Source organism: Oryzias latipes, chromosome 5 (assembly GCF_053564925.1).
Source record: "Oryzias latipes strain Hd-rR chromosome 5, Olatipes_Hd-rR_3.1".
Taxonomy (NCBI): Eukaryota; Metazoa; Chordata; class Actinopteri; order Beloniformes; family Adrianichthyidae; genus Oryzias; species Oryzias latipes.
Genome location: NC_136241.1, coordinates 27,722,998 through 27,747,500, shown reverse-complemented (window position 1 = coordinate 27,747,500; position 24,503 = coordinate 27,722,998). Strand labels below are relative to the sequence as shown.

Below are 24,503 nucleotides of genomic sequence, written 5' to 3'. Positions count from 1 at the left end.
TAGTCTTGTGTGTTTTGCACTATTTTCAATCATTACAGATTGGGGGGGTTGAAGCAGAAATTTAGATTTTATTAGAGCCCCACTTTGCAAATGTTATGGGCGTGGGTTTTTGATTGGCAGGTTGGATGGCGCATAGGTGGATCCACCAAAGCCTCAAGCTTTACTTTGTCTTGCCCAAATACCGTTTCGGTTATGTTGTTGAAGTGGGCGGAGTTGTCAAAGGACCGCCCCATTTTAAGGAGTGATGTCGACTGTGCAGAGTCTCATAGGTGGCAGCAGAGATGATCGCCCAGTTAGAAATGTCAATGAGTGGAATGTAGCAATAGTTTAAAGCAACCAGGATAAATATTTGCAGAAACAGATCAACTTTTCACTGGAGCGAGCCAGAGTTAATTGCAAAAACAGTTTTCAATTGTGTTCATAATGCTCTTCATTTTTTGCTCTCTAGATGCACCTGGGCCTGGAGTTTATCCATGAATGGATCCAAAACAGGTCCATAACGTGGATATTCCTCTTCAGCAGGCAGGCTCTTTAGCTGCTGAAGTCAGTCGAGACAACAATAGCATGGCTAGACTCTATCTCTGCCCATCACATGTTTTTGAGTCACTTGACTAAAATAAAATGGCCGCCTTTTTACAGTAATTGTTCAGCCCTTGTCTGTGGTGGTTCCTAGAAGCTCCTGATGGTTCCGATTCTTTCAGACCAACAAAATACCAAGAGAGAAGCAGAAACAAGCTTTGACTATTTTCTAAAAAATGTGTGGAAATGTGCCAGCGTTCACCACTGTGTGAGTCAGCATGTGGTTCGTTTATATTCTTAAATGTCACTTCCTGTGTTTCTGTGGCAGAAAACTGCTTTGTAAGTTTGTGAAAAATGTTTAAGTAATGAAACTTTACTAGTTAGTTACAGAATTTCTTTCATAACAAAAGAACATTGGATTGAATGTTACATTTCTGACATTATTTATCTTGTTCATTTAATATTTATGTACTTTTTCGCACTGACCTGACTTAGCTCCTTTATTTTCAGATAACTTTCAATAAAGTTTACATTAAAAAACTACTTTTATGCAGTTTTTGTTCGTTTTGAAAACTTCAGCCGTCAATGTACCTTTTTATGTTTTTTTTTATAACAATAATTAACTGCATGAGAAGATGCGAGACCACAGAAGACGACTCTTTAGATCTTATGGAGAGATCACATTTGGACACCGGGAAAGACTCGGAATGGGCAGGGACTGCAGATGAAGTTTCATTTTGTTTTTAGCTTGTGTTCACACCCCCAGTTCCAACAGCTGCTCACTGGGACGTGGTGCGGCCCAAAGCTCCAATCACAGATGGTAAAAGCACAAAAAACAAAATCAGCTAGTTTTAAAAGCATCCTCACAAAGTACCTGACCTCTTTACACCGCATTTATCCTGCAGGCAGTCTTCAACTCCCCTTCGTGAACCGCCACCTTAACATAGTGGAAGGGTTTGTGAGCTTGATTGATCCCTGGTAGGGTCTCCCATGGCAGACAGGTCCGAGGCGACGAGCCAGACAGAACCCCCTTTATGAGTAGTAGCTACCAGGTTTCTGGATATGTGTCACCGGGGTCCTATTGTGGAGCCAGGCCTGTGGTTGTGGCTCGCAGGTGAGTTTCTGGTGGTCGGGGCTCTTACCATCAGGTCTACCCCAAAGAGATGTCATGGGATGTCATGGCAGGAGAGCCAAAAAGAGGCTGGTGCAATGTGGTTTGGGTGGCAGAATATCTCTGTTTGACATGAAGTGGTGATTGTGCTGAGTTTCTTCTTTATATCTGTCACATTGTGTGTTCTGTTCTGACGGGAGTATGACGTAGTATTTCAAGTATTGGAATAAAGTAAAAGTGCCACTCAAATATTGGAGGAACAAATTATTGCTTGAATAGTTACTGACAGTGGCAGGATTCTGTGTAAAATACGTTATTTCATTCATTTCTTGCTAATATTATACAAATCTTTTGAGTTTTTATTAAGATAAAATATTAAGATGTATAATAATTTAGACCTGAAAATGTTTTCTGGTCTTTTCTTGGATCTTCACGTCACCAGTAGTTTCAAGCATCACCACTAGATGGTGCTGCTATCTTTCACATCACGCAGCATCAGCATCATTTGAGCTTTCTCTGAAGGCGCACCTGCAGGATCGGAGTTTACTAAACATTTATACTAGAAAATGTCCATCTTTTTTTGCCCTTTTGGGTCTAAACTTTGATATATTACTCCTCTGTTTTAGAAATTTAGATCGCACAGAACTTTAGCAGCTGCAGAATGTTTCACTGAAATCCCCTAAATTTTAAAAATAATCCCAAAACCCTAATATCTGCCAGACTTGACAGAAAAAGAAATTTACAAAATTGCATTAATTTTATATCTTACGAAATGTAAAATATGTATTTGTAGGTAAAAAATGCTCTTCTAATATTATTGTCCTTTTTTGTTTTTTAAAAAGAAAACCAGATTCTTCCAAACACGACCAATTAAGGTAAGAAACCTAAAATAAGCTCACTGTGTATATTTATAATCCTGTTATGATGCAGGAAAATCCAAAGATGTGGGTTTATGTGACGATATAAAGCATTAATAAAGTTTTTTTTTTATTAAATGTTTGTCTTCAAACCATGAAGATCTGCTGAGGGAGCTGAACCTGCAGGGTTTCTGATTAGATGACATTAATTAAAGTCCTTTCAGGGACGTATTTTAGGGGCGTTCAGTCAAATAACGGGTCGTTTATCTTCATGAGGATGATTATAGTTTGATGTTTTTCTTTTTTTTGTTTTTTTTTACATTTGAATTAACATCCAAACTAATTGTGTCAACATTTCGTTCCAAGTGTGTAAGCTAACAGAACTGGACCTGCACACTAACTCCATAAAATAACCCAAGTTGGCTTCTTTTTAACCCAACACTGAGGTTAAAATGGGAATAACCTCTTTCTTTGATATTTTAACTCAAGAAAAAAATAAAAACTCATAAAAGGATAAATTAGTTTAAAAGGAAACCACTATAGCCCAAAAAACGTTTGCTCCTAAAAAGATATCCAATGCATAAACCAGGAATTGGGTTGAAGAAATAACTCTAGTGTTTTGAGACAAAACATGACTCTCTGGCACAAAGTCTACACAAATTAACACAACAGCTCAAACTCAATATTTGTAAAGTTGCACCTTTACGCGCACCTAAACACAGAATACACAACCTCCAGTCTTTGATGGCCTCTGCTCCGCGCTTGGGGGCCCCTGTGGGAGGGACCGCAGTTGTCAGTCTGCTGCGCCTGAGAGGAGAGAGGAGCTGGTCAGACACGCGGGTTCTGCGCGCCTCTTCTAATGTGGACCCGGCTTTATGGGCATCCGAGCGCGTGCCTTAAGCTCCGTGTGTGCATGCGCCTTACCTGGGATCTTAGCTCTGGGGGGGCAGATCCCCAAGGAACACGCCTTGCCAGAAAAAGGTAGAGACGCGCTCAGACGTGCGCTCTTGGAGGGATCACTGAGCTGAAGGCGCACTCATGCTCGCGCACATAGTCCCGCACCACCCGAACGCGTGGAGAGTCAGTTTCCACAAACCCAGGCGCTCCTTTCTATCCGCGCGATAACACCTGAGAACACCTGGAGGTTCTACAGGACACTAGGGTGGGGGGGAGCTGAGCGGAGGCACCATGAGCCGGGGGAGCCGGCGCTGGATGCTCCGCTTCTTCCTGTGCCTCGGAATCATCTATCTGAAAATTGGGTAAGACTGTATTTTCTATAACATTCTGAAAATGAAGTTTAGTTCATTACTTTTAAACCAAATTTAAGCCACAGACCCCCACCCCTATCTTGTGCAGTGAATGATGTTCACCTACGGCAGTTTTGCGCAAAAGCTTTTAAAGGTGGCGCACAGACAGGCGAAAGAAACGCAGAACTTTAACCCTCCTCTTCCCCACAGGGGGCTTTGGTCGGTGGTCGCATTGGGAGCGAGCATCATCTGCAATAAAATCCCCGGACTGGCCCCCCGTCAGAGGACCATCTGTCAGAGCCGGCCCGACGCCATCATCGTGATGGGAGAGGGCGTTCAGATGGGCATCCGGGAGTGCCAATTCCAGTTCAGGCACGGACGCTGGAACTGTTCGGCCCTGGGGGAGAGGACCGTGTTCGGGAGAGAGCTCAAAGTGGGTATGTAGCACGCGCATGCGCGAACATATCCGTCTTCCATCCAGCAAGACTCTTCAGGATTATGTGCGCGTGCGCCAAACCCTGATGCGCCTGTCCAAAAATTGACCAAAAATTTTATCTTTGACACAAAAACCCACAGATAATAAAGTGCATGAAGATGCTTGTCATGCAGAAAAAAATGCATGAATATAAAATCCAAAGAATCTAATTGACAAAAACAATCAGGCACCAAATCTTTTTTTTTTTTTTACATAACATATTTTAAATATCGTCTTAAAACATTTTCGTAGTTTATTAGTTCTGCAGTTGTGAATCAGAGCAAGAAAAACAAGAAAGCACCTGCAGGGTCAAGCACAAAGGAGGATGAAACCAGTCCAGGTCCAGAACCCTGTGGGACACCACAATCAATTGGGTAATGAATATGAAGCACAATGCAATATTTTAGATTACATTAATTAAAACAGGTTTAGACCAGCACCTTTATTATTAACAGAAGTTTTAAGCTTTAAGTATGTTTATTCCTGTTATAGAAGTAGTAAATTATATTATTTAGTTAAGATATTTTCAAAAGCACAAGTTCCTAAACAGTTGTTTCATTACCTCGGGGATAAAAAGGCAGAAGTGGGTCTTGAGTCAAATTAAACATCAAAGTCAATAATAATTTTTGGAGTTTGTAAAAAGAAGAAAACGCTTAAAAGACTCAATCCAATGAAAATAGGGCTTTTGGTGTTTTAAAAATGTTCTTGTGGCATTTTTCTCATGATGGAAGACATAAGCCTAGTGTCCACTGAGCGGTATACGGTCGGGTCTGGTACGGTAAGGAGTGATTCGGTCTGGTCCAGTTAATTCTGGCGAGCGTTTCCACTCAGTTAAGCCATCGCTTCCACGGAGCGATGGCTTAACTGAGTGGAAACGCTCGCCAGCATCTCGTCTTTTTATTGCTTTACTTCTGGTACATTGAGTATAGCAGGAATTTAATGTGTTTTTTTTAAAATAAACTTTAACTAATATTGCACATACGTATTATCAAACATTGACACTTTACACTAAGTGCAAATGACAAAATCTTCACATTTGCCAGAAAAAAGGAAGAAAAATGTCAAAACAGCCAGAAAAAAAGCAAGGTAAAACAGGTAAAAATCAAAACAAAAATACTAAAGGTAAAGGATTCAAGTTTCAAATGTGACCATGTTTTAACTGTTCTAACAGATTTTTTTTAGTGCAGGATTGAATTTACGTAGAATCATTTCTTTCTGAAAAATAAAAAATACCTTTCTTTTGTTGGCATATTTACACTTGTGAAGGAAATATTTTGCCATTATATCAAGTAAGTTAACTATACAAATCTTCTCTGCATTAAATCTCCCTTTAATAAAATATCCCAAAACAAAATGTTCGTAGAATTATTTAAAATGTCTTCACATAGATGGGTTGTTAAAAAACGAGTCAAATCTTTCCAAAATGTTTGAGTTTGTAATTAAACATTTTGGAAAGATTTGACTCATTTGACTCATTTGACTCGATGAGGCACAGTTTTTGGTTAGGAATGGCAAATGAGCCGTTTAAGTCTAAAATTTAATGTCGTTCTAACGGAGATTGCGGGGGGCTAAGATAAATACTGCTGTAAAGAGGAAAAAACGTTTGGAATGGATCCTGATTGGGGAAAAGTCATGTGTGTTTGTGCTTTCTAATGTCGCAATCCCTTTCTGCCAATCAACGGGTGGCTACAGCTCTGCCCCAACCATTCCTCTCCACAGCCGCTCAGTGAAAACAAGGCTATACATTAGGAAAGTTAAGCTCAAAATTGAATTTTTAAGTATTTCTGTATTCAAATCGTTGTAAATCAGGAGCAGACGAAAAAATGCAGTTTAAAAAAAGCCGGTGGCAGTGATGTAGGTGCTACCGTCTTAGCATCCACTAGCAGACAAATAGATCCAGGTACGTCTTTGTTTACTGACGTGCTGTCATTTGCTTTAAGACGTTACGACTGGATAGCTCCGATATTGGTCACTATTTTTGTTGCACCGGGAGTGGTGGTATTAGGGGCTGTAAGCTAGCGGGAGAGTGCAAACATATATCTGATGAGAAGTGTGGAAGAGCTTACTCTGCGCCAACAATCCTGCCCACAACTCAGAGGCAAATATCTATTATATCTGTCTATTGCCGCTCTGCAGAAACTTTGTCCTAGAAAAGCACACAGGTTTTTTTGCAACGTCTTCGTGGAGTGAGGACAAGAGCGAGCAACAAATATTTCATCAGAAAATGGTGCCTCATTCTTAAAAGAGAGCACACTAGCTTCTTCAACCAACAGTAAACCGCTGCCTTGCAGCTGCATGCTTCTTCTCTGCTGACGCGCCTGCAATGTTTGTGTGTTTGCAGCTTAACTCTTGCATAAATAGTAGAGATAAGGTGGACAGTGATTGTTGAAAATTGCTATGAACGCTCAAAAGCAGTGCAGAGGAGACATCCCTCCGAGGTACTTGGCCTCTGACATTTGGACAGATGTCTGTGAGTCTGAAGCCAAGGCTCTGCTGTTGGTGGGAAAACAAGCCTCAGACTTGATGGTGTTAGTGGAATAAGGCTCCAGGCGATGCTTGTTCCAGAGACAGCACCATTTCCCAACAATCCCATACTCTGGATGCTCCTCACATCGTCTCAGAGACGCGGCAACCGCCTGTGAAACACCACAGCCGTGAAACGCTCCGGTCAGCACGTCATCCCTGACTTTCAGCAATCCGACGCACTTTCAGCTTTAACAGCTACAGTCTGACAGACTCCGAGTATTATTCTTGTTTTCACAGTCTGCTTTAACGCGATGCACGCAGACAACAGCTACAAGATACACAAACCTGTGCCTGCCTTTCACCCACCCTGAGCTGCACCTCTATGCATGTTCATAAATTACCACCTCCCCTCCCATAACCTTCAAGTTCAGACATGTACATTCTTCTTAGTTTACAAATTTACCTCCAGGTTTTGCAGCTTTGGCAATAGCCACCTTTTAAAAATGATTTTTGTCTGGTGTTTCAAGACCGGCTACATATTGAAGTGTGTGGAGAAAAACTGCTCCAAATTGTTTATTTATGCGGCATAGATAAAAAAGTTTACCCAAATTTAGATAAAGGTCCACATAGTTTAGGTCCAGCTGCCCTGAGACCATTGTTTTGTCTCAGTGAAGTGAGACCCTGATAAATACCACAACTCATAAAATCTGAATTGCTGCTGGCAGTCATGCACCGGTGTGCAGAAGTCTGGCTCTGGCCTGAGATCCTCCCCGTCAACCAACCTGACCTCCTCTGGTTTGGTGTGAGTTCCAGTGTGAAGACGGACCGACTCACTGCCATCTGAAGTGGCTGCAGCCTCCGGTTTTAAAGATACTAAAGCTGTCAGATGCTTTGTTTCCAATTGCACAATTTCATGAAAAATGAGCATCAGAAAAGAGCTCTAAAAGCAGCTTCTACAACAGTTGAGTCAGGAGTTTTTGCACAAGCCTCTACTCCAGGAAAGTTCTGCAGTTTTCTCCAACTGCCGTAGATCAACCATTCAATATTCACATTCCACAAACTGTTAGTTTCATCATAAGTATTAAATTATGGAGCAATAAATCAATGTGCAGCTCGGATATGATTTTCTTCTTGCCTTTAAATGCTTGATTTGATTACTCCTGCCTCAGACTTTCTACATGGTTGGGCTGAGAGTTTGTCTGCCTATAAAACACTTGATTAATGCATCGACTTGTGTTTCACGATCTGCTTTAAATCTGCTATGCCAAATATGTGAGGAGGCCTGACAGCGCCTGCAGGACGGAATCCTGTTGTCTGCTCGTGTGATTGAAGGAGTTTCTTTTCTCCACCGCAGGCAGTAAGGAAGCTGCTTTCACCTACGCTGTCATCGCTGCAGGGATTGCACATGCAGTCACCGCGGCCTGCACGCGCGGGGGCCTGAGCGGCTGCGACTGCGACCAGGACAAGCAGGGTCTCTACAACCAGGAGGAGGGATGGAAGTGGGGGGGCTGCTCCGCAGACGTCCGCTACGGCTTGAGCTTCTCCAAGGTGTTCGTGGATGCGCGGGAGATCAAGCAGAACGCCAGGACTCTTATGAATTTGCACAACAATGAGGTGGGACGGAAGGTAAGTCTGCGCAGATCTGTCATTCTCACAGCATGTTAAGTTCTAAAAGAGACCTCACCTGTGCTGATGCACAAAGCACCCGCCTGTCTGAAGGCTGGATGTGACCATGATGTCAGAGGCTTCACATGAGACTAAACATACCTGTGTGTAAGAAGGAAAAAATATTTTCTCCAGATTTATCAAGACGGGATGAATCTGTCTGCATGGATGACAGACAAAAGAAGAAGCCCCTGAAAACAGAACAGTGAAGGAAAGGAGATCTGTTTTTATCTACTTTACATTTGTTTTTAGTATCTGAGAAAAGAAAATGCTAAGTGTGACGGACCTCGACCTGTCTGTTACAGGCCCTTCCTTCACCCTACCACAGCTGGTACGGGCTCCAGCAGGCCCCCTACTCCTCACCGGTAGATGAATAAAGACAGGAAAAAAAAGGAACAGTTTCAGTGCAAAGGATAAAAAAAATAAACAGATGTTTTGCCACCATTGCAGAGTAGAGGCTTTTTGAAGCTTTTGTCCATGTCCATTGTTGGGAAGTTTATTGGTGATCTCCAGTTTAAAAACCACCTTTAATGAAAAGGGTGTTTTTAACATGTTCTTGTGGCATTTTTCTGATGATTGAGGACATATATTAGGAAAAATAAGCTCAAACTTGCGTTTCTGAGCATTTCTATATTCAAGTAGCTGTGAAACAGGAGCAATGCTGTGTAAAAGAAGAGCTTAGTTGTGATGTAGAAAATACGTTGGGCAGGCTCCATGCTCCAAATAGATCTGTGTCTTTGTTTTCCATGTTTGAGCTGGCATCTGACTCAAAACTGTACGTCTGGATAGCTCCAATATTAATCGCCATTTTTGTTGTATTTGTGGTGTTAGGTTGAGGCTGTAAGCTAACGGGAGAGTGTGTAAACATAGAGCTCTCGCAACTGGGAAGGGAAGCCTGGCGTGATTGCTCAGCATCAACAATCCTGCCACAACTCAGAGGCGAATTTCTAATGATTTTCTAATATTGTGGGTCTGCTGAAGCTTTATCCTAGAAAACGAGACAGGTTTTTTTTTTTTAATTTAGAAAAGAAACAGCATATGGGAATTTTCTCTGGGAACGCTTTCAGAATAAATCAAAAGATAATTAGAGTGGCCGTTCTTCTCTAAGACCCTCTGTGGACAACCAAAACCTGGAGCACCCACACAAGTACATGCAACTAAGGCTTAAGTAGGATGGACCACCAGAGCTGGGTAAATTACTTTTAAAGCATAATCAATTACTTTACTAGTCACTGGATAATATTGAAATTAAATGACTTTACTTATTACCTAATTTAAAAAGTAATTCACTATTAGTTACTTTACTTTACTTTTTCCCCCACTCGTATGCAAATTCTGAAGGGAACAAAGCTAGTACAAACAAGATACCCTTGTAAAATCCATAAAATAAAAACATAGAGGCTACTACACGGGGCAATCAGGTTTTTTAGCACCATCTCATTGATTTCATCACATGAACATGAGAAACTGCACATTGTATAGTTCACAGTGTGTTGACACAGGCAGTGGAAAGTAGTTCATCTCAAAGGCATAGCTTGCATTTAACTGAGATGTTTTTGCCTTTGTTTTCAACAAATTGGAAATAATTGGAAAATCTCCTATTGCTGAATGCCCCTATAAATTCACCCACGTCCATATATCCTCTCTTCATTTTACTTTGACCAATCTCCAATTCTGCATTAATTCACATGCGTCAATAACTCTTTTTTTTGTTAGTGTCCGTTTTCATTTAAATAAGAGACAATGTATATTTCCTCTCTTCATTTTACTTTGACCAATCTCCAACTCTGCATTAGTAAACATGCGTCAGTAACTTTTTTTTTGTTAGTGTCCGTTTTCATTTAAATAAGAGCCAATGTCAGAACCAACTGTTTACATTAATGTATTCGTTTTTATCATTCACCTATGCTTTGAAAAAGCATTTCCGGTATTGACTTTTATTTTGAATTATGAGACACGTATGCTTCCATGGACAGGTCTTTTCTCTACAGACCACTTGAAGATCCTCAGCAAACAAACCCCTCAACCTTTTGCAATGTATACGACTGAATGTCATGCACAAATCACAATTTCCTGACTGAGTCGGAATAAGGTGAGCCTTGCTCTGTTTTAGTTATGGCAGTATATGTAACGGTGCACACATAAACTCTGAGTTGAAGCCTCACCAGGCGGGTTTCTATTCCTGAGTCTGCACAGATCCACCTCGTGAATCTCTTAATTTGCACCTCGTCCTCTAGCTTCTCTGTAATTTTTGCAGCAAAGCTTCCATGCAGAGATGCCACTTTGTGTTTCAGCACGAGTTCCCAGTTTCTTGAGAAGAATAAACAACATGGAAAAGGTGCTGCCAGAGGCTTAAACACCCTTTCGCTAGACAAACGGCAGCAGCTTTGGTGGGACTTCACTTCACTGAGTTCCATGAATCGAATGTTTGCCGGCTCTCTGGGGCTTGACTGCACTAAGCTGCATGCATCCAAGGCTTTCAACAATTACCCCAGCAGACTCCAGAGAGTCTGAGGCCACGTCGGAGTGGCAAAATCAAAAGACGCAGGATGAGACTCCTGTTGAACCGGGCTGCCACACAGTGAGAGGTAGGCGTGGTCAACTCCTGTCCCTTCTCCCCAGCAGCGCAGCGCTTCCTTCCCACATGGTGAAAGGCATTTTCCACTGCCTGTTATTGTGTCTGCAGACTCCACAGAAACCTGGAATAAAATGACAGCTGGAGGCCTCAGTACTTTCCCACCAAAGTTGTTACATCTCTGTTGTCCATGGAAGATTTGGAAGGACAAAAACAAGACCGACTCTCCGCACCAGCAGGCCCCCATCAGTGCTGAAAGAGGAACATGTCTGATGATATTGATCTTTAGTCTACACCCTCTTTGACTGCATGGAAACTCTTCACCTTATTCTGAAAGAGGAAAAGAATTAACTCTGATTGAACTTATTACATTGTTGGGTTTTTGCATTTCAGACTATAAGTTTGCCGCTTTCTGTTGATGTGTGAAAAAGATACCAACAAATCACTCAATAGAAAAACATAATAAAGCTTAAGCAAAGGAAATTATGGTCAAAAAAACAGCAACATTACATTTTAGAAATCAGAAACAAAATTCCAGAAACCAAAACAATGAAACTAAATAAAAATGAAAAGGTTTGGGAAAATAGAAGTAACTTCCAGAAATAAATACAAAATGTCCAAAAAACACAGCACAATGACAAACCGGAAAAAGGTAGGTATTATGGGAGATCACTGACTGGATGATGAAGATCGATTTTTGATGTCTAAGTGTTCAAATGCGTCTTCAATGTTTGCAAACTTACAACAGTTTCATGATTAGTAGGGAGCATGTCCAGTTTTGTTTCATGGCAAATAACTTTTGGTGGAAATGATGGACAAACGTCATCATCCAATCAGCGATGTCCCATCATACTAGGGCTGCACGATTTGAAGAAAACTTGCAATCTGCGATATGAGGGATTAATAACGATATAATTTGCGGTATATAAACAAATAGCGAAACAACCAAAAACATCATCCCTATTTTATTGCAACAGTTTAAGAATTGAACTCCAAATGACCCTCGTTGACATAGGATGGAACATCTAACATAAAAGGGCTCCATCTGATTGGTCAACAACGCTAAAGAGTCTATCCGATTGGTCAAATGCATAAAGGGATTTATTTGATTCGTTAAATAATTTAAGCTGCCATAAGATTGTTTTAGCACATTTAAGGTAACCATTTATTGCAATTTTTGCTGTGTTTTGCGATATGCATATTGCACAGCTTGATCTTGCGATAACGATAAATTTGCGGTATATTGTGCAGGCCTACATCATACCTACCTTTTCTGGTTTCTACTTTTGTTTCATTTTTTAATATTTTTTGAATTTTTTTTCCCCCAAATGTTTTTTTTTTTACTGTAACCATAAAAGGCAGGTGCTATGCGACATCTCTGAAACAAACACTTTTTACAACAGAGATATTGATCCACACTACCTGCAGCTATCTTCAGAATTCTAACTTTTTCTATAATATATAATCCAAAGCAGGAGTTATTTTAATGCAATAGATTTATTTTTGAGATGGAAACATTTTTCCGAAAACTTTAAAGGGAATCATCAAAGAAATGCACAGCAAAGAACAAGTAATAGGGATTAGGGATTTTCTGATTAACAAATATTTAATTTGTGCCTAATTTAGGAAAAAAAAATCAATTTAAATAATAATACACTCACCGGCCACTTTATTTGGTGCACCTTGCTAGTACTGGATTACAACTCCTGTTGCCTTCAGAACGGAACTGAAATTATTGGTTCTGAAAATTAGTTCTGAAAATAATTAATTAGTTTGCTCTGAAAAAAATTAGGGACCACTGCTGTTGAGGAAAAGAAAACAGATCCAGAAAATCATCGAACACAATTCTGACAGACTGTTGAAGGGGGTAAACATGTGGGAGTTTGCAAGCCGGTATTGGGATGCTGTGGTGGTCAGCAGCTTTTAGTTTTCGAGAATGCTTCTGTGTCTACCTTTGGTTGGAGTCTTAGGGTCCATTAATAGTTGAACACGACAACAAACAAAGCTCAGACTCATCTTTGCGGCTTGATTGCAGTTTGTCTTCTGTCCTGCAGGTGCTGGAGAAGGCCATGCGCCTGGAGTGCAAGTGTCACGGTGTTTCTGGATCATGCACCACCAAGACATGCTGGACCACACTCCCAAAGTTTCGCCAGCTGGGACACATCCTGAAAGAAAAGTACCAGCAGGCCGTTCACGTGGAGCCAGTGCGGGCCAGACGCAACAAGCGACCCGCCTTTCTGAAGGTCAGGAAATCCCACCTGTACCACAAGCCCAAAGACACAGAGCTGGTCTACATCGAGAAGTCGCCCAATTACTGCGAAGCCAATTCTGTGATGGACAGCACGGGAACGCAGGGGCGTCTGTGCAACAGAACGGCTCAGCAGCCCGACAGCTGCGCCTCCATGTGCTGCGGCCGCGGGTACGACACCCACCAGTACTCTCGCGTGTGGCAGTGCAACTGCAAGTTCCTGTGGTGCTGCTCGGTCAGATGCAACACCTGCAGCGCGAGGACGGAAGTGTACACCTGCAAGTAGAACCCATTTCACAGAGGCTGTTAGAATACCTGCTATCGGTGCCGTAACATGGACCTGGTATGCCTCTCTGTGCTGTCTGCTGTCCGTGGAAACTGGAGCCTCCATCTCTCTGAACGTCATGGCTTTGTGAACAAACCTCAAGTCGACTGGATGAAACTGTTTTCTCAGTGAAGATTTCTTTGGTCAGTTGGAGGACAACATTATAGAAGCATAATTTTTTTGAGCAAATGTTCTGTTTGGATGAAGAGGAACACTTTTCATCAACGCCTGTGAGTGAACATCTAAAGAAAAGTGGAAGTGTTGAGTCGCTTTATCCTTGGTCTTCATCAAACCAACACTCAGCTTCTGCCCAGGTTTGACTGATCACCTATGCAGTTCCGTTTCCACAGGAATCAAACCATTGCTTGCTGCATGCTTAGCCTCAGTCATATGCACTCGTACAAGGGGTTAACCCGCATGGCTGCTGCGTGAATTAGTGTTGTCTTGGCCCGTGGAGGGTTGTGGACAGGAGCATCTTAAGGGGAGTGTCTTTCAGTTCCTTTGAGGCTCATACGGCCACCTCAAAAGACATCATCAAAATGGAACTTGCCCTTGTTGTGCGTGTGGGCGGTAAATTTTTACCATGACCTGTTACTAGCAGCATGCCCCAAGAAAAAAAATGCTTGAACATTTTTGCACAGCGAGTGGTCTAGATCTTAAACATTATGGGCTGGTCACCTGCGTGCCCTGTTTAGATTTGCCAATTTTTTTCACCTCTATCCACCCGTAAGGGCAGTTGGGACAAAGGCCTTTGCTGATGTCTGAGAAAAACTGATAAATCATCATGGAAGATCCATCGTATCTTTGACCTTCATGACTCTACCACCCACCCGAAAAACATTCTTGTTGATTTACAATTTCTGGATCTTTTCTTTATCTTTCTATCTTTCTTCATGGCTACTTGGATGAGTGGTGTAAACGTTACTAGACAGAAGAAACTTCAAGACAGCATCACCTGGGTAAATGAAAACCCTTACAAATGAATGCTGACATGTTTTCTTTCACTTCCTTCTATCTTTCCTCTAAAATAAAAAAGGTTTCCTTGATCTTTCAGTAAACAGTCGACCAAAATAGATGTCACCAGCCTCAGTTGCTGCTGTCTATTCAAAGCAACCTCTTCAAGGAGCTTTGTTGTTGCATCAACAGTTTCTTGATCTTCCAGTCAGTTTTTCTGACTTAATGCAGACTCATTTTCTAGTTTAAACCAGAGCAGGTTTGTTTTCTTTAAAAGCAAACGAGGAGGTGAAAATAACTGTCATTTACCAGAATAATGTACTAATTATTGGTTTGTTTTCTAAAGCTACAATCCTCCTCGCGTTTAAGACATGACAAAAAGCAAATAACTTGAGTATGACTGCATTTGTTTCTGCGAGTGTACACAAAATGAGTGACATTTCTGCATTTTTTTTTCTAGTCTGGTACCACTATTTCTTTGTTCTGATCCAGAATGGTTTTGTTTGAACTGAAGTGGCTTCTGCAAAGAATAATTTATTACCTTAGACAACTGCTGATCATGTCTGTCTCATTGAGTTTGAAATGATTAAAAGTTTGCCATCGAATCATGGAGATCTGTCGCATCTAAACTCTGTTTTTCAAGTTCAAAGCTTACACTGGTGTGATTTTTTTATTATTAAAAATGACAGTCAGTCTAATCCAAATAGTCTGACTCTTCACATGAAACATTCAGGTTTCGTTATGACATTGTGGGTCAAAGGTCATGAGGTCAGTTCCGACCCACCTTCCTTTTGGTTTGCAGGTGGGACTAGGTGTATAGCAGACTAACAGGAGTCCACAAAGATATAAAGGCCATAAACTGTCTGTTTATGAAAAACATTTGTAAAAGAGTACTTATTTTTATATAAATGTCTCCTAATTTATTTCCTTTTTCTGTGAAAGCTTCATAATAAAAGCCCTCTAACTTTGCTGTTACTGAGCTTATAAAAACTGAATGAAAAATAAACGTATTTTTCAGAAGCAATTAAGACTGTTCTCATAAAACCTATTTTGTCTGTTGGGGGCCACTGTCTGGACTTCATTTTTAGGAAATGAATTGATAGACTCCCTTTTCATGGTTGCTGATATCTTGTTTAACCCTTGTGCTATCCTAGGCACTTTAACATTGGGTCATCTAGACCCACTAGACAGTGCTCTGAACCTTTTTTCTTGAATGATTTGTGATTTTCACAGGTGTCCATGGATTACATGAAATCTTTTCACCTTCATCCACCTTTGTCATGGTAGGGAGAACACGTCAATGTAAGGGTGGGGGAGGGGGAGGGGGGTCATCTAAGATAGCACAAGAGTTAACAAAGCATTTCATGCACATCTCTTATTTTGCAGACCACATTTCTGTTTACATGGTCCTGTTTCATTTTGTGATTGAAATGTGTGCTTAATTTATTGGAAAGGGAACTCTGTGTAACTGTAGAAATAATCAGGATTTGCAAAAAAAGCATTCACATTTAATTTGAAAGTAATTCAAGTTCAGAACTGGTTTAGCACAAATAGTTTTGCTGTCCCAGCTTCAGTTTTGTTTGGTGGTTGATCCCTAAATTAACTTAAAAATTGACCAATGAAACTTGAACAGAACTAACATTTTCAAGCTACTTCAAATAAAAGTTTTCATTTAAACTAGGAGTTGGCTTTGAAAAATGTGGAGAAAATCTTTTGGCAATACTTTCGGCACAAACAGATGAAGCTCTAACTGTGGATTGTAGTGTTCTTTTCTGTTTAATAAAATAATTTTGACTTCAACTATAACTTTTTTGGTTTTGTTTTAAATGCTTTCATGCCCTAACATGGAACGCAACCTGAAAATTGTTCTTTTGGCCATCCATACAGAGAAGTGCAATGGTATGTACTTTAAGCGTCTGTGGTGAAAAGTAGAAGAACTCAAGGATGTTCTGATAAACACACAACTGCACATGCTTTTCTGTCTCAGGTCAGTTAATTTACATTGACTCCATCGTGTCTCCGGCGGTCCGTTCCCCCTTCCCCCTGACTCCTAGGAGGAGGGGTTTGTCCTGTGACCCCTGTTTTCTTTGCTCATCCAAAACCTAAGCAACCACACCCCATGCCTCCTCCTTCCTTAATGAGTTCTTTTTTGTGTCATAAATGTTGTTTAATTTTTAATACTTCCCAAAGTAAACTGCCGGTGTTACTTTCACTATCCTGTGGGTAATTTACCTTAAATATAAAATAGCGTTAAATTTTTTCTAAGTACAACAGGAGTTTTTATTTTAACCTTTGTACTATCTTAGGCACGTTAGACCCCTCTAGACAGTGCGCTGAAACTTTTTCTTCAATGATTTGTGATCTTCACTGGTGTCCATGGATTACATGAAATTTTTCCACCTTTATCCACCTTTGTCATGGTAGGGAGAACACGTCAATGTGAGGGTGGGGTCATCTAAGATAGCACAAGGGTTAAACACCTGATCTATTTCCAGTTTCCCGGCTTTTGCCACCAGGTTGACGCGTAAATGGACTGGATATAGAAGTCCTGCATTAAGTTTGCAATGCAGTGCGGAGGGACAGGCATGGACTGTAGACGTGCTGGAAACAATGCAAACATACTGACTGATTAATGAACATTTTATTTTTGTGTGTCAACACAACACAACTGAGACATGCCACAGACGGACCAATTCTGATGCATTCTTTTTATTAAAACTTACCTGAGGACTTTGTAGCGTCACAAAAAGCCATAGAAAATAGAGAAACTATCTAGAATTTCTCTGGACAAAAAATAATTAGAAAAAGAAAAAGATTGACTTGGATAGGCTCCAGCAACACTGTGGTTGTGAAGGGATTGCGCAGGTTTAGAAAATGGATGAATGGATGAGGAAGTGTCAACTGCTAGTTGCCTTTATTCATTGCTGTTGTGTCAGGAATCCCTATAGTTTAAAGTCCTGGTAAGGACTATTTCCCCATCGGCCTTCAAAGTTCATACAGTCTCCAAATACTGATCTTTTAGAAGTATTTTAAAAATTGTAAAGAATTTAAGAAGTACAAAGTAGAGATTAGTTGATACATTTTGTCAGCCGATGTCTTAAAACTGTTAAAAAACATGGTAAATACTGCTGAGCCTTTTCAAATACTTTGTTATTTAGAAAAGGAAGTGTGTACTTTTACCGGAGTGTTTAGTGGATGTCACTTCTCTTGGCTTTTATATGGCTTTTTCCAAACAAACAAACAATTGTGATTACATGTCTTTTTCCTATTTAGCAAAATTTAAACATGTGGAGATGTGAGCAATGATGTCAGTGTCTCAGACTTCTCTGAGTTTCATGGGGAAAAGATGTTTTACACCTTTTCAGCTTTTGTTTTGGACCAAGTGACAAGTTCTGGTTCCACCGAATGCAGAAGGCTTGTAAAGCAGATGAAGCCCTTTTTTTGTGGTATTTCTGCACAAAGTGTCTCTGAAGTAGAGCCTCTTAAAGCTTAGTTTAACATTTAAAAGGCCTCTGAAATTACACAAGAATGTGCGCATGAACAGAACAATATTCATAGATAATGAGTTTTGATTCTTGTATTCGACAGGTGAGTAATCATGTCTTTTTAGAGATTAGATTTTGAAAAGATCTTTAAGAAAGCTTTATGTTTATTGTTTTGGACTTGACACAATTTTTAAAACCAAAACATAACTTGTTCTAGTCTGAATAGTAATGAAGATTCTGTATAAAGGCAAAGGCTCGGACTGTGCGCTGGGAAGCGTCTGGGATATTCAGGCCAGTTGAACTGCTCTGAGTGATTACAATGGATTTTTTTCAAGCAGTGGTTTTATTCTGTGCCACTGTGGGTCCATAATGTTTCAGCCGTTTGGTGGATTATGGACCACCCTGATATCTGCCCTAATCAATCCCCAACAGCGTTGTCGTGACAACAAGATTCTGCCCTCAGAAATGCATCGGCGGTCACAGAGAGGCCAGACTCCACCAAAAGAAATGGTAACCCCGCTAAAGGCAACCATTCAGATGCTGTTTACTCTGTGAACAGGGTAAATGGGGAGCAGTTGGGGAGGGGAGGGGGGGTTATCTTAGTAAGAGATCGGGTTAATAATGAGCCCAAACATTCCTTTGTTATTTGTTGCTTCAACAATGTGACATTTAAAAGAGCTCTGCCTTCACGGAGGATCCGAGCTCCAACAGAAGTCCTACCTCCACTGATGTGGACACTAAGTTTATCTATATTGCAAAACTGGAGGTTTAATTCATGACGGAAAACATTCAGCCCCCACATCGTCACACTCCCATCACCATATCCTGCTGTTGTCGAAAACTTCTTTCTCCTGAGCTACTGAGTAGGAGTCCAGCTGTAACAGGACAAACACCTTCCAGAAAGTTCCTCTTTTGTCTCATGAGTCCACAGAATAGTTTGTCTAAAGGTTCAGAAATAATCCAGATGTTCTTGTCAGAAGAACTCAGCCTCTCCTCGGATTTATATGGAACATTTTTTGTTCCAAAGTCTCTTTCTGACTGTTGAATCATGAAAACATTACAAATGAGTCAGTGAAGCCTGGTGTTCTCCTGTTCTGATAAGTCCTTGTTGTGAGTCATAAAGACTGGTCACTTCCTCCTGAAGGTTCTCCTGACATACCAGCTATTAGTTTCATATGAGAAACTTGCACAAGTGGATCAAACAGTGAATTGAAAGATTGCTCTTTGTTCAAAAGCAGGTAATTGACAGTTTTCATGTGATGTCACAATATAATTAAATGAGTGCTTTTTTCTTTTTTGGTGGATAAGGGGGTTGTGTAGTTGTATTTACAAAGGGCACTGCTTCTCCTGCAATGGAACTCTGCTTTCCCCTTCAGTCAGGTTTACTAGTACCTGACTGAAAACTATCATTAGATGCTAAATCAAAATTTTTAGGGCTGTAAACACCAAAGCATCTCTGCCAGGACTGAATATTTCATGTTTAGGCTGATACCTTTTGCAGGGGGGGTTGCTACCTCTGTGGTGTGCAGGACACCTGTGAACACCTGCGCTGTGATGCACGGCTGCCAGTTCGAGCCCGCTGCTACTCTTTTGTTTCTAGATTGCTTCAGAGGCTTTCAAAATCTCACAGCTGCTGTTTAGGATTTCAACACAGTTAAATCAGTTCATTAAAATTGTTTCTGATGTTCTCTGATGTGTTTGGTGCTCTGAGGCAAACAGCCCTGGAAACTGTCACCATGCTTAAAAATCTAATAATCCAAGACAGCAGCTGTGTGAATGGCATCATCATACCTGAATCTGAAGAACTGAGGCTTTTCTGGGTCCAAACTCCTCTTCAATTACTATTTAACCTAATGACCCATGCCCAGTCATTGACGTGTATATAAATGTATCACTGTCTACTCTGAACAGTATTTCACAGAAAAAATTACAGTAAAAATCTTAGTGCAGGAGTTACAGTGAATTGGTACAGGGACTTTTCTTGACTGAATGTCTTGCTTATACCATACTGTTAGAGCCATAAGGTGCACCAGATTATAGGGCTGAATGCGAAGTTCTTCTTTACCCCTTTGGTGCTTCCCTATTGCTCCTAATGGGTATTTGGAGCTGTAGCGATGTCCAAAATAGTTTTTTTAAGAGGGCGCCGTAGGGACTTAGGGTAGGGCAATCAGCGTAAAGCTTGTGGCGCAGAGGAGAAACGCATTTCTTCACCTTGAAGTTTACATTTAAATGTAAGTATTGAGTTTTTGTTTTTTATGTCTTTTTAAAGTTATAAAAACCAGTGTTGCTATGTATTTTCTGAGCGCAGGCAGCATTGTGCTATTGCAGATGAACAGCGGCTATTGATGATGTCATCAAGCAGTAGTAACGTCCGAATTTGAAGACAGTATTTTTTCCATATCTCTCTGCTTAAATCAGATGCGATGCCAGGGGAGGCACGCAGTAGTAGTGGTTTTAAGCACAGGTAATACGGGCAATTGCCCGGGGCGCAAATTTAACGGGGCGCGGACAGCGGCTCAGTGCTTGGAAAAAAATCTGCGCCACTCATGGTTTCCTGTTATCTGTTAAATCAGTGTTTGTAACAGCCTGAAACTGTGAATTCCTGCCCCTGCAGCTGCTCCTGTCTCCTGTCACACGCGGCTGCGTGTGTGATAAGGAGAGGGGAGGGGTAGTGGGCTCAGGCTGCGGGGTGAAACGGCGCACGCAAAACGCTAGATTGCGCGACACCAGGATCAACGAGTGTCTTTAGATGACTCAGCTCATGATAATAATGTAATTCTTGAGGAACTATTGTAGACATTTTGATGACGTGTCTGTTTTCCATCAATGTATTCTTTTTCTGCCTGTGGTTTAGTTGGTGTCAGTATTTGACATAAAGACAGCAGGTAATGCAGGAAAACAGCTGCACTTTATGAGATCATAAATAAACAATCCATCATTTAGAAAAAAAATCAGCGCTATGTTTTTTACCTATTTCTTCAGACTAAAAACGTTAAATATATTGGTGCTGCTGTGTTAATGTTTCAGATCAATTTATATTTAATATTATTTATTGATTAAATTATTTTTCTCTGCATCAGATAGTTCACTTGGTCAAAATGTTTCTAGATTAAATCAGGAATGACAGATTTTTTTGTTTCCGGCATTTTAAGATACTTTTCTGTTTTAGACTATTACAGGGTTTCTGTGGCAAAACAAATATAATATTTGTTGAAAGTGGATTTATATTGCTTTTTTCTTTTGTTAATGTTAAAAGATACAATTTTAGGTATACTTACACAATTTTTATAGATACTAACCTATATATTGTCCCAGCACGCATGTGTGTGTGTGTGGGGGGGGGGCTTTTTTTTTTTCCTAGGGGGGGCCTTGCAAAAAATAACTGAGAAACACTGGCTTAAATAAATGTAAGGGTAGGGAGAAGCTGTAGGCGTAGGAAAGCAAATCCGATTCAGCCTAAGAGTAATATCAATGAACAGAGCTGGATCGTTCCATTTCACACAAGACACACCACCAGATTATAAGGAGCATGATGTCAAATAATGTGTTGTAGAACTACACTAACCACCATGCCTTAAAGGGCCAAGAGACGTGCGATTGTACGAATGGGGTTGATGGGAAATTTTCTTAACTATTGTTTTGTTTTTATTTTTTTCATGTGTCTCTTCTATCTGGAATTAGCAGCCTTGGAAGAGAATGCAACATGACAGATAAATCAAACTTTATTCACAATAACTATAAGCATTGTTTGGTTGTAACCGTTGACAGTAAATGAGAAAAGGACTGAGTGACCCCCCCCCGTATTTAGGAAGCACCAAGAAGCCAGACTTCTATAGAGCGAAAAAAACAGCTGTTACTCAGTCATTCTATTTGTCAGAATAATCATTCCTGCTCTACTAACTATTTTTAAACATGTTCTAGCTAATCTCAAGCTATAATCTGGCCAATCTTGATCATACAAACAATTAATTTTATCAATCTAGACTTTTAAAACTGTATGACCTTGTGGATTTTTACACTGCGCAACTTTTATACAGAGCCAGTGGGAAATTGTTACCATTCAATATCCAAAAACAGTTCTTAAAAAATGAAGGAGGCTACAAACTGAGGCGATGAAGGAACTTCAAGATCAAACTGATAAGAACCACAAAGAAAAGTTTCTGTGTGTCGATGTGTGGCACTAAACTCTGGAACGGGTAAGTAATGAGCTCAAACAATGTTCAAATATTCAAATATTCAAGAAAATGTATGAAGAAACTCTGATTTCACCATATAAAGATAAGGGGAGTAAATGATGAACTGGTGTTTGAATAATTCCAAATACATGTGTGAACTTGATTGTGGTGAAATAATCAAAGCTCTTTTAATTACAACCAATGAATATTACATTGTAATGTGCATTAATTATTACTGAAAGGTTTTAATTACAATCAATAAGCTATCAATTTTGTTTACTTGAACTGCAATGTGTAGCAATAATTAATGGTTTATTGGGATCATGTGCTCTAATAATAATCAATAATTATTATATAGTGGTTACCGTTACTGTTTACTGAAATTGTGAATGAAGGTTTTCTAAATTATAATCAATCATTACTACGCGCTGGATTTTGTTACTTGAAGAGAATCTTATATGATCTGAACTCAGTAGGGGTGGGATTATATAAACTCGCTTCTTCCCACTCCTTTTCAAGCAATAAATCAAGCTCTACTTAACTTTAGTTAATGATCACTGTATTTAATTAAGCAAATGTGACTTGAGTGACTTTTTTCTTTTGTTTTATTTTCTGTCTTTTTAAACTATGGATTTCAACATTTCTGTAATGAGTTTGATAAATATGTGTACATTCTTTATTCCTTTGACTACAATGCTTGAAGTAAATCAACAAATCAAATCAAAATCAAATCAAATTAGATGTCTCAATCAAAGTTGGCGGTCTCAGAACAAACATTAAAAATAGCTGATTGACAGATTCTCTTGAGCCCACTTTCAAATGGTAGGGGTGTGGACTTCCAACAAGCTCACTCCTAATTGGAAAAAGTGATTGCCATAGAAACATTAGCTCAGACTGAATCCAACCAAATAATGCTCACAATGCTCACCGACTGGCTTCAACATGACATCCGCTAGAAGTAAGCCATTTTTCATGGGTGACATCACACTTACTCGGTCCAGTTCTCATTTGCAGTCAATGGTTCCACTTGTACCACATAAAACAAGAGATAACACACTAATTGTTTCCAGTTCATTATTGCAGGACTGTTCGTATCAGTCTGCGAGGCAACAATATAACTGTAGCCCTGACAATTCGTCAAGCGGCTTTGTCGTTTACCAAAGTTGACATTTTTTAACGCCATCTACAATAAAAAATTGCTTTGAGGTCAGTAGACGACCAGAAATCATATACAAGGTACACCAGATTACAAAGTGCACTATTGAATTTTGAGAAAATGAAAGAAACTTAAGCCTTATGGTCTAATAAGTATGACATATTAGGATGGAATGTTTTAAAACAGTACAAAAAATCTAGTGTCTTCACTTCTGAAGACCAGAAGCCGCTGGTTTTCTTTTGGAATCTTTGCGCCTAAATGATTCTCCATTAGTTTCTTTATAATATTTCTGTTTTTATGTGTGCTTCACTTCAGTCCGACAACTATTGTGTTGCATTTGTCATGCACATATCTTTATGACCTCTGTGAGGAATTACCAAGATAGGACGTGCTCTGATTCTGAGAGTCCACAGCTCTGGAATTCACACTAAAACAGCAAACTTCAGAAAAATACAATTTATGTATTAGTCACCATGGAGGGAAGATAGTTTTCTGCCCAGACATTTGCTTTAGAAGTAATATTTTTTCTTTTTGACATGAGTCTTAATAAGAAATTCTTGACTTTACGGTTCTGGAGTTCAGAGTTGGGTCATTGTGATGGCACGGGCTTACAGACTGGGGAAAGAGATAATCATAAATAATGCAGACTGCAAGGCTTAACCACCTAAGCTGGCAACATTAGTTCTGAGGCAGATCCGTCAACTCTCTGCCATCTTGCACATGAACAAGTTCAAACTAGTGCACGGCAGGGTTTTACGGGGGAGGAGAACTCGGCTCCTGGTTTGGAAGCAGTTCCCATCCTGGGAACATTGCAGCCCAAACAACTTATTAAATTCCACCTTGAATTACAATCGCCAGTACACAGATCTATTTCCACTCCACAGAACACCTTTTCCAATGAATCACAGTGAAGACTTTTGGTCCAACATCTGTGTCTGACCTCCCAAATGTGCTTCTGGAAGAGTGTTCCAATGCCCACAGAAACACAAACATCCTAAACCTGTGGGAGCCCGTCTTTACAGAGAGAAAGCTGCTATACGTGCTTAAGCTGGACCAACATAATATTAATAAATAAAGCGTTGACTGGCAGTGGAATGTATCCTAAAGATCCACTGCTAGTCAACGCTTCTGATGCATCAGAATGGGGGCAATAAGCTATTTTTCAAACTGCTTTTTTTCGTCTGCTACAGATTCACAACAATTTGAATTTTAAAAAATTACTCACAAATACAATTTTAGACTTTG

The 24,503-nt window shown here is 40.2% G+C and overlaps 2 protein-coding genes and 1 long non-coding RNA gene across 5 annotated transcripts in view; 2 read left to right on the top strand and 1 right to left on the bottom strand.

Moving 5' to 3' along the window:
* ptpdc1a (protein tyrosine phosphatase domain containing 1a) overlaps positions 1 to 1,062 on the top strand; it is a 15,063-nt gene extending 14,001 nt beyond the window's left edge. Inside the window, 1 exon segment of the mRNA XM_020703433.1 lies at positions 1 to 1,062. This exon segment is cut by the window's left edge and continues 1,262 nt beyond it. The gene's annotated coding sequence lies outside the window, so the exon portion shown is untranslated.
* LOC144992338 (uncharacterized) overlaps positions 1 to 3,644 on the bottom strand; it is a 5,814-nt gene extending 2,170 nt beyond the window's left edge. Inside the window, exons 1-2 of one of the 2 annotated variants that reach the window (XR_013656217.1) lie at positions 3,412 to 3,644; positions 3,220 to 3,294 (exon numbers count right to left, since the gene is read on the bottom strand). This is a non-coding gene — a long non-coding RNA (uncharacterized LOC144992338). Of the gene's footprint in view, positions 1 to 3,199; positions 3,295 to 3,411 lie in introns of both variants that reach the window. The other variant, XR_013656218.1, reaches the window with a different exon arrangement.
* Positions 3,299 to 16,242, top strand: wnt7aa (wingless-type MMTV integration site family, member 7Aa). 2 transcript variants are annotated; one of them, XM_078948092.1, is made up of 4 exons: positions 3,299 to 3,746; positions 3,945 to 4,171; positions 8,072 to 8,301; positions 12,970 to 16,242. In XM_078948092.1, the coding sequence occupies exons 1-4, from the start codon at positions 3,676 to 3,678 to the stop codon at positions 13,447 to 13,449; spliced, it is 1,008 nt and encodes a 335-aa protein (XP_078804218.1). In that variant the 5' UTR covers positions 3,299 to 3,675; the 3' UTR covers positions 13,450 to 16,242. The 2 variants fall into 2 exon arrangements, with proteins under 2 accessions (XP_078804218.1, XP_023810901.1); XM_023955133.2 differs by having other exon boundaries at positions 8,030 to 8,301.
* The last annotated feature ends 8,261 nt before the right edge of the window (positions 16,243 to 24,503 follow it).

Excerpts from the sequence above, each read along its gene's own strand:
- wnt7aa (XM_023955133.2), top strand. The coding sequence starts at position 3,676 with ATGAGCCGGGGGAGCCGGCGCTGGATGCTCCGCTTCTTCCTGTGCCTC. Across the intron at positions 3,747-3,944 it reads ATCATCTATCTGAAAATTGG|GGGGCTTTGGTCGGTGGTCG; the intron begins GTAAGACTGTAT and ends TCTTCCCCACAG. Across the intron at positions 4,172-8,029 it reads CGGGAGAGAGCTCAAAGTGG|GCAGTAAGGAAGCTGCTTTC; the intron begins GTATGTAGCACG and ends TCTCCACCGCAG.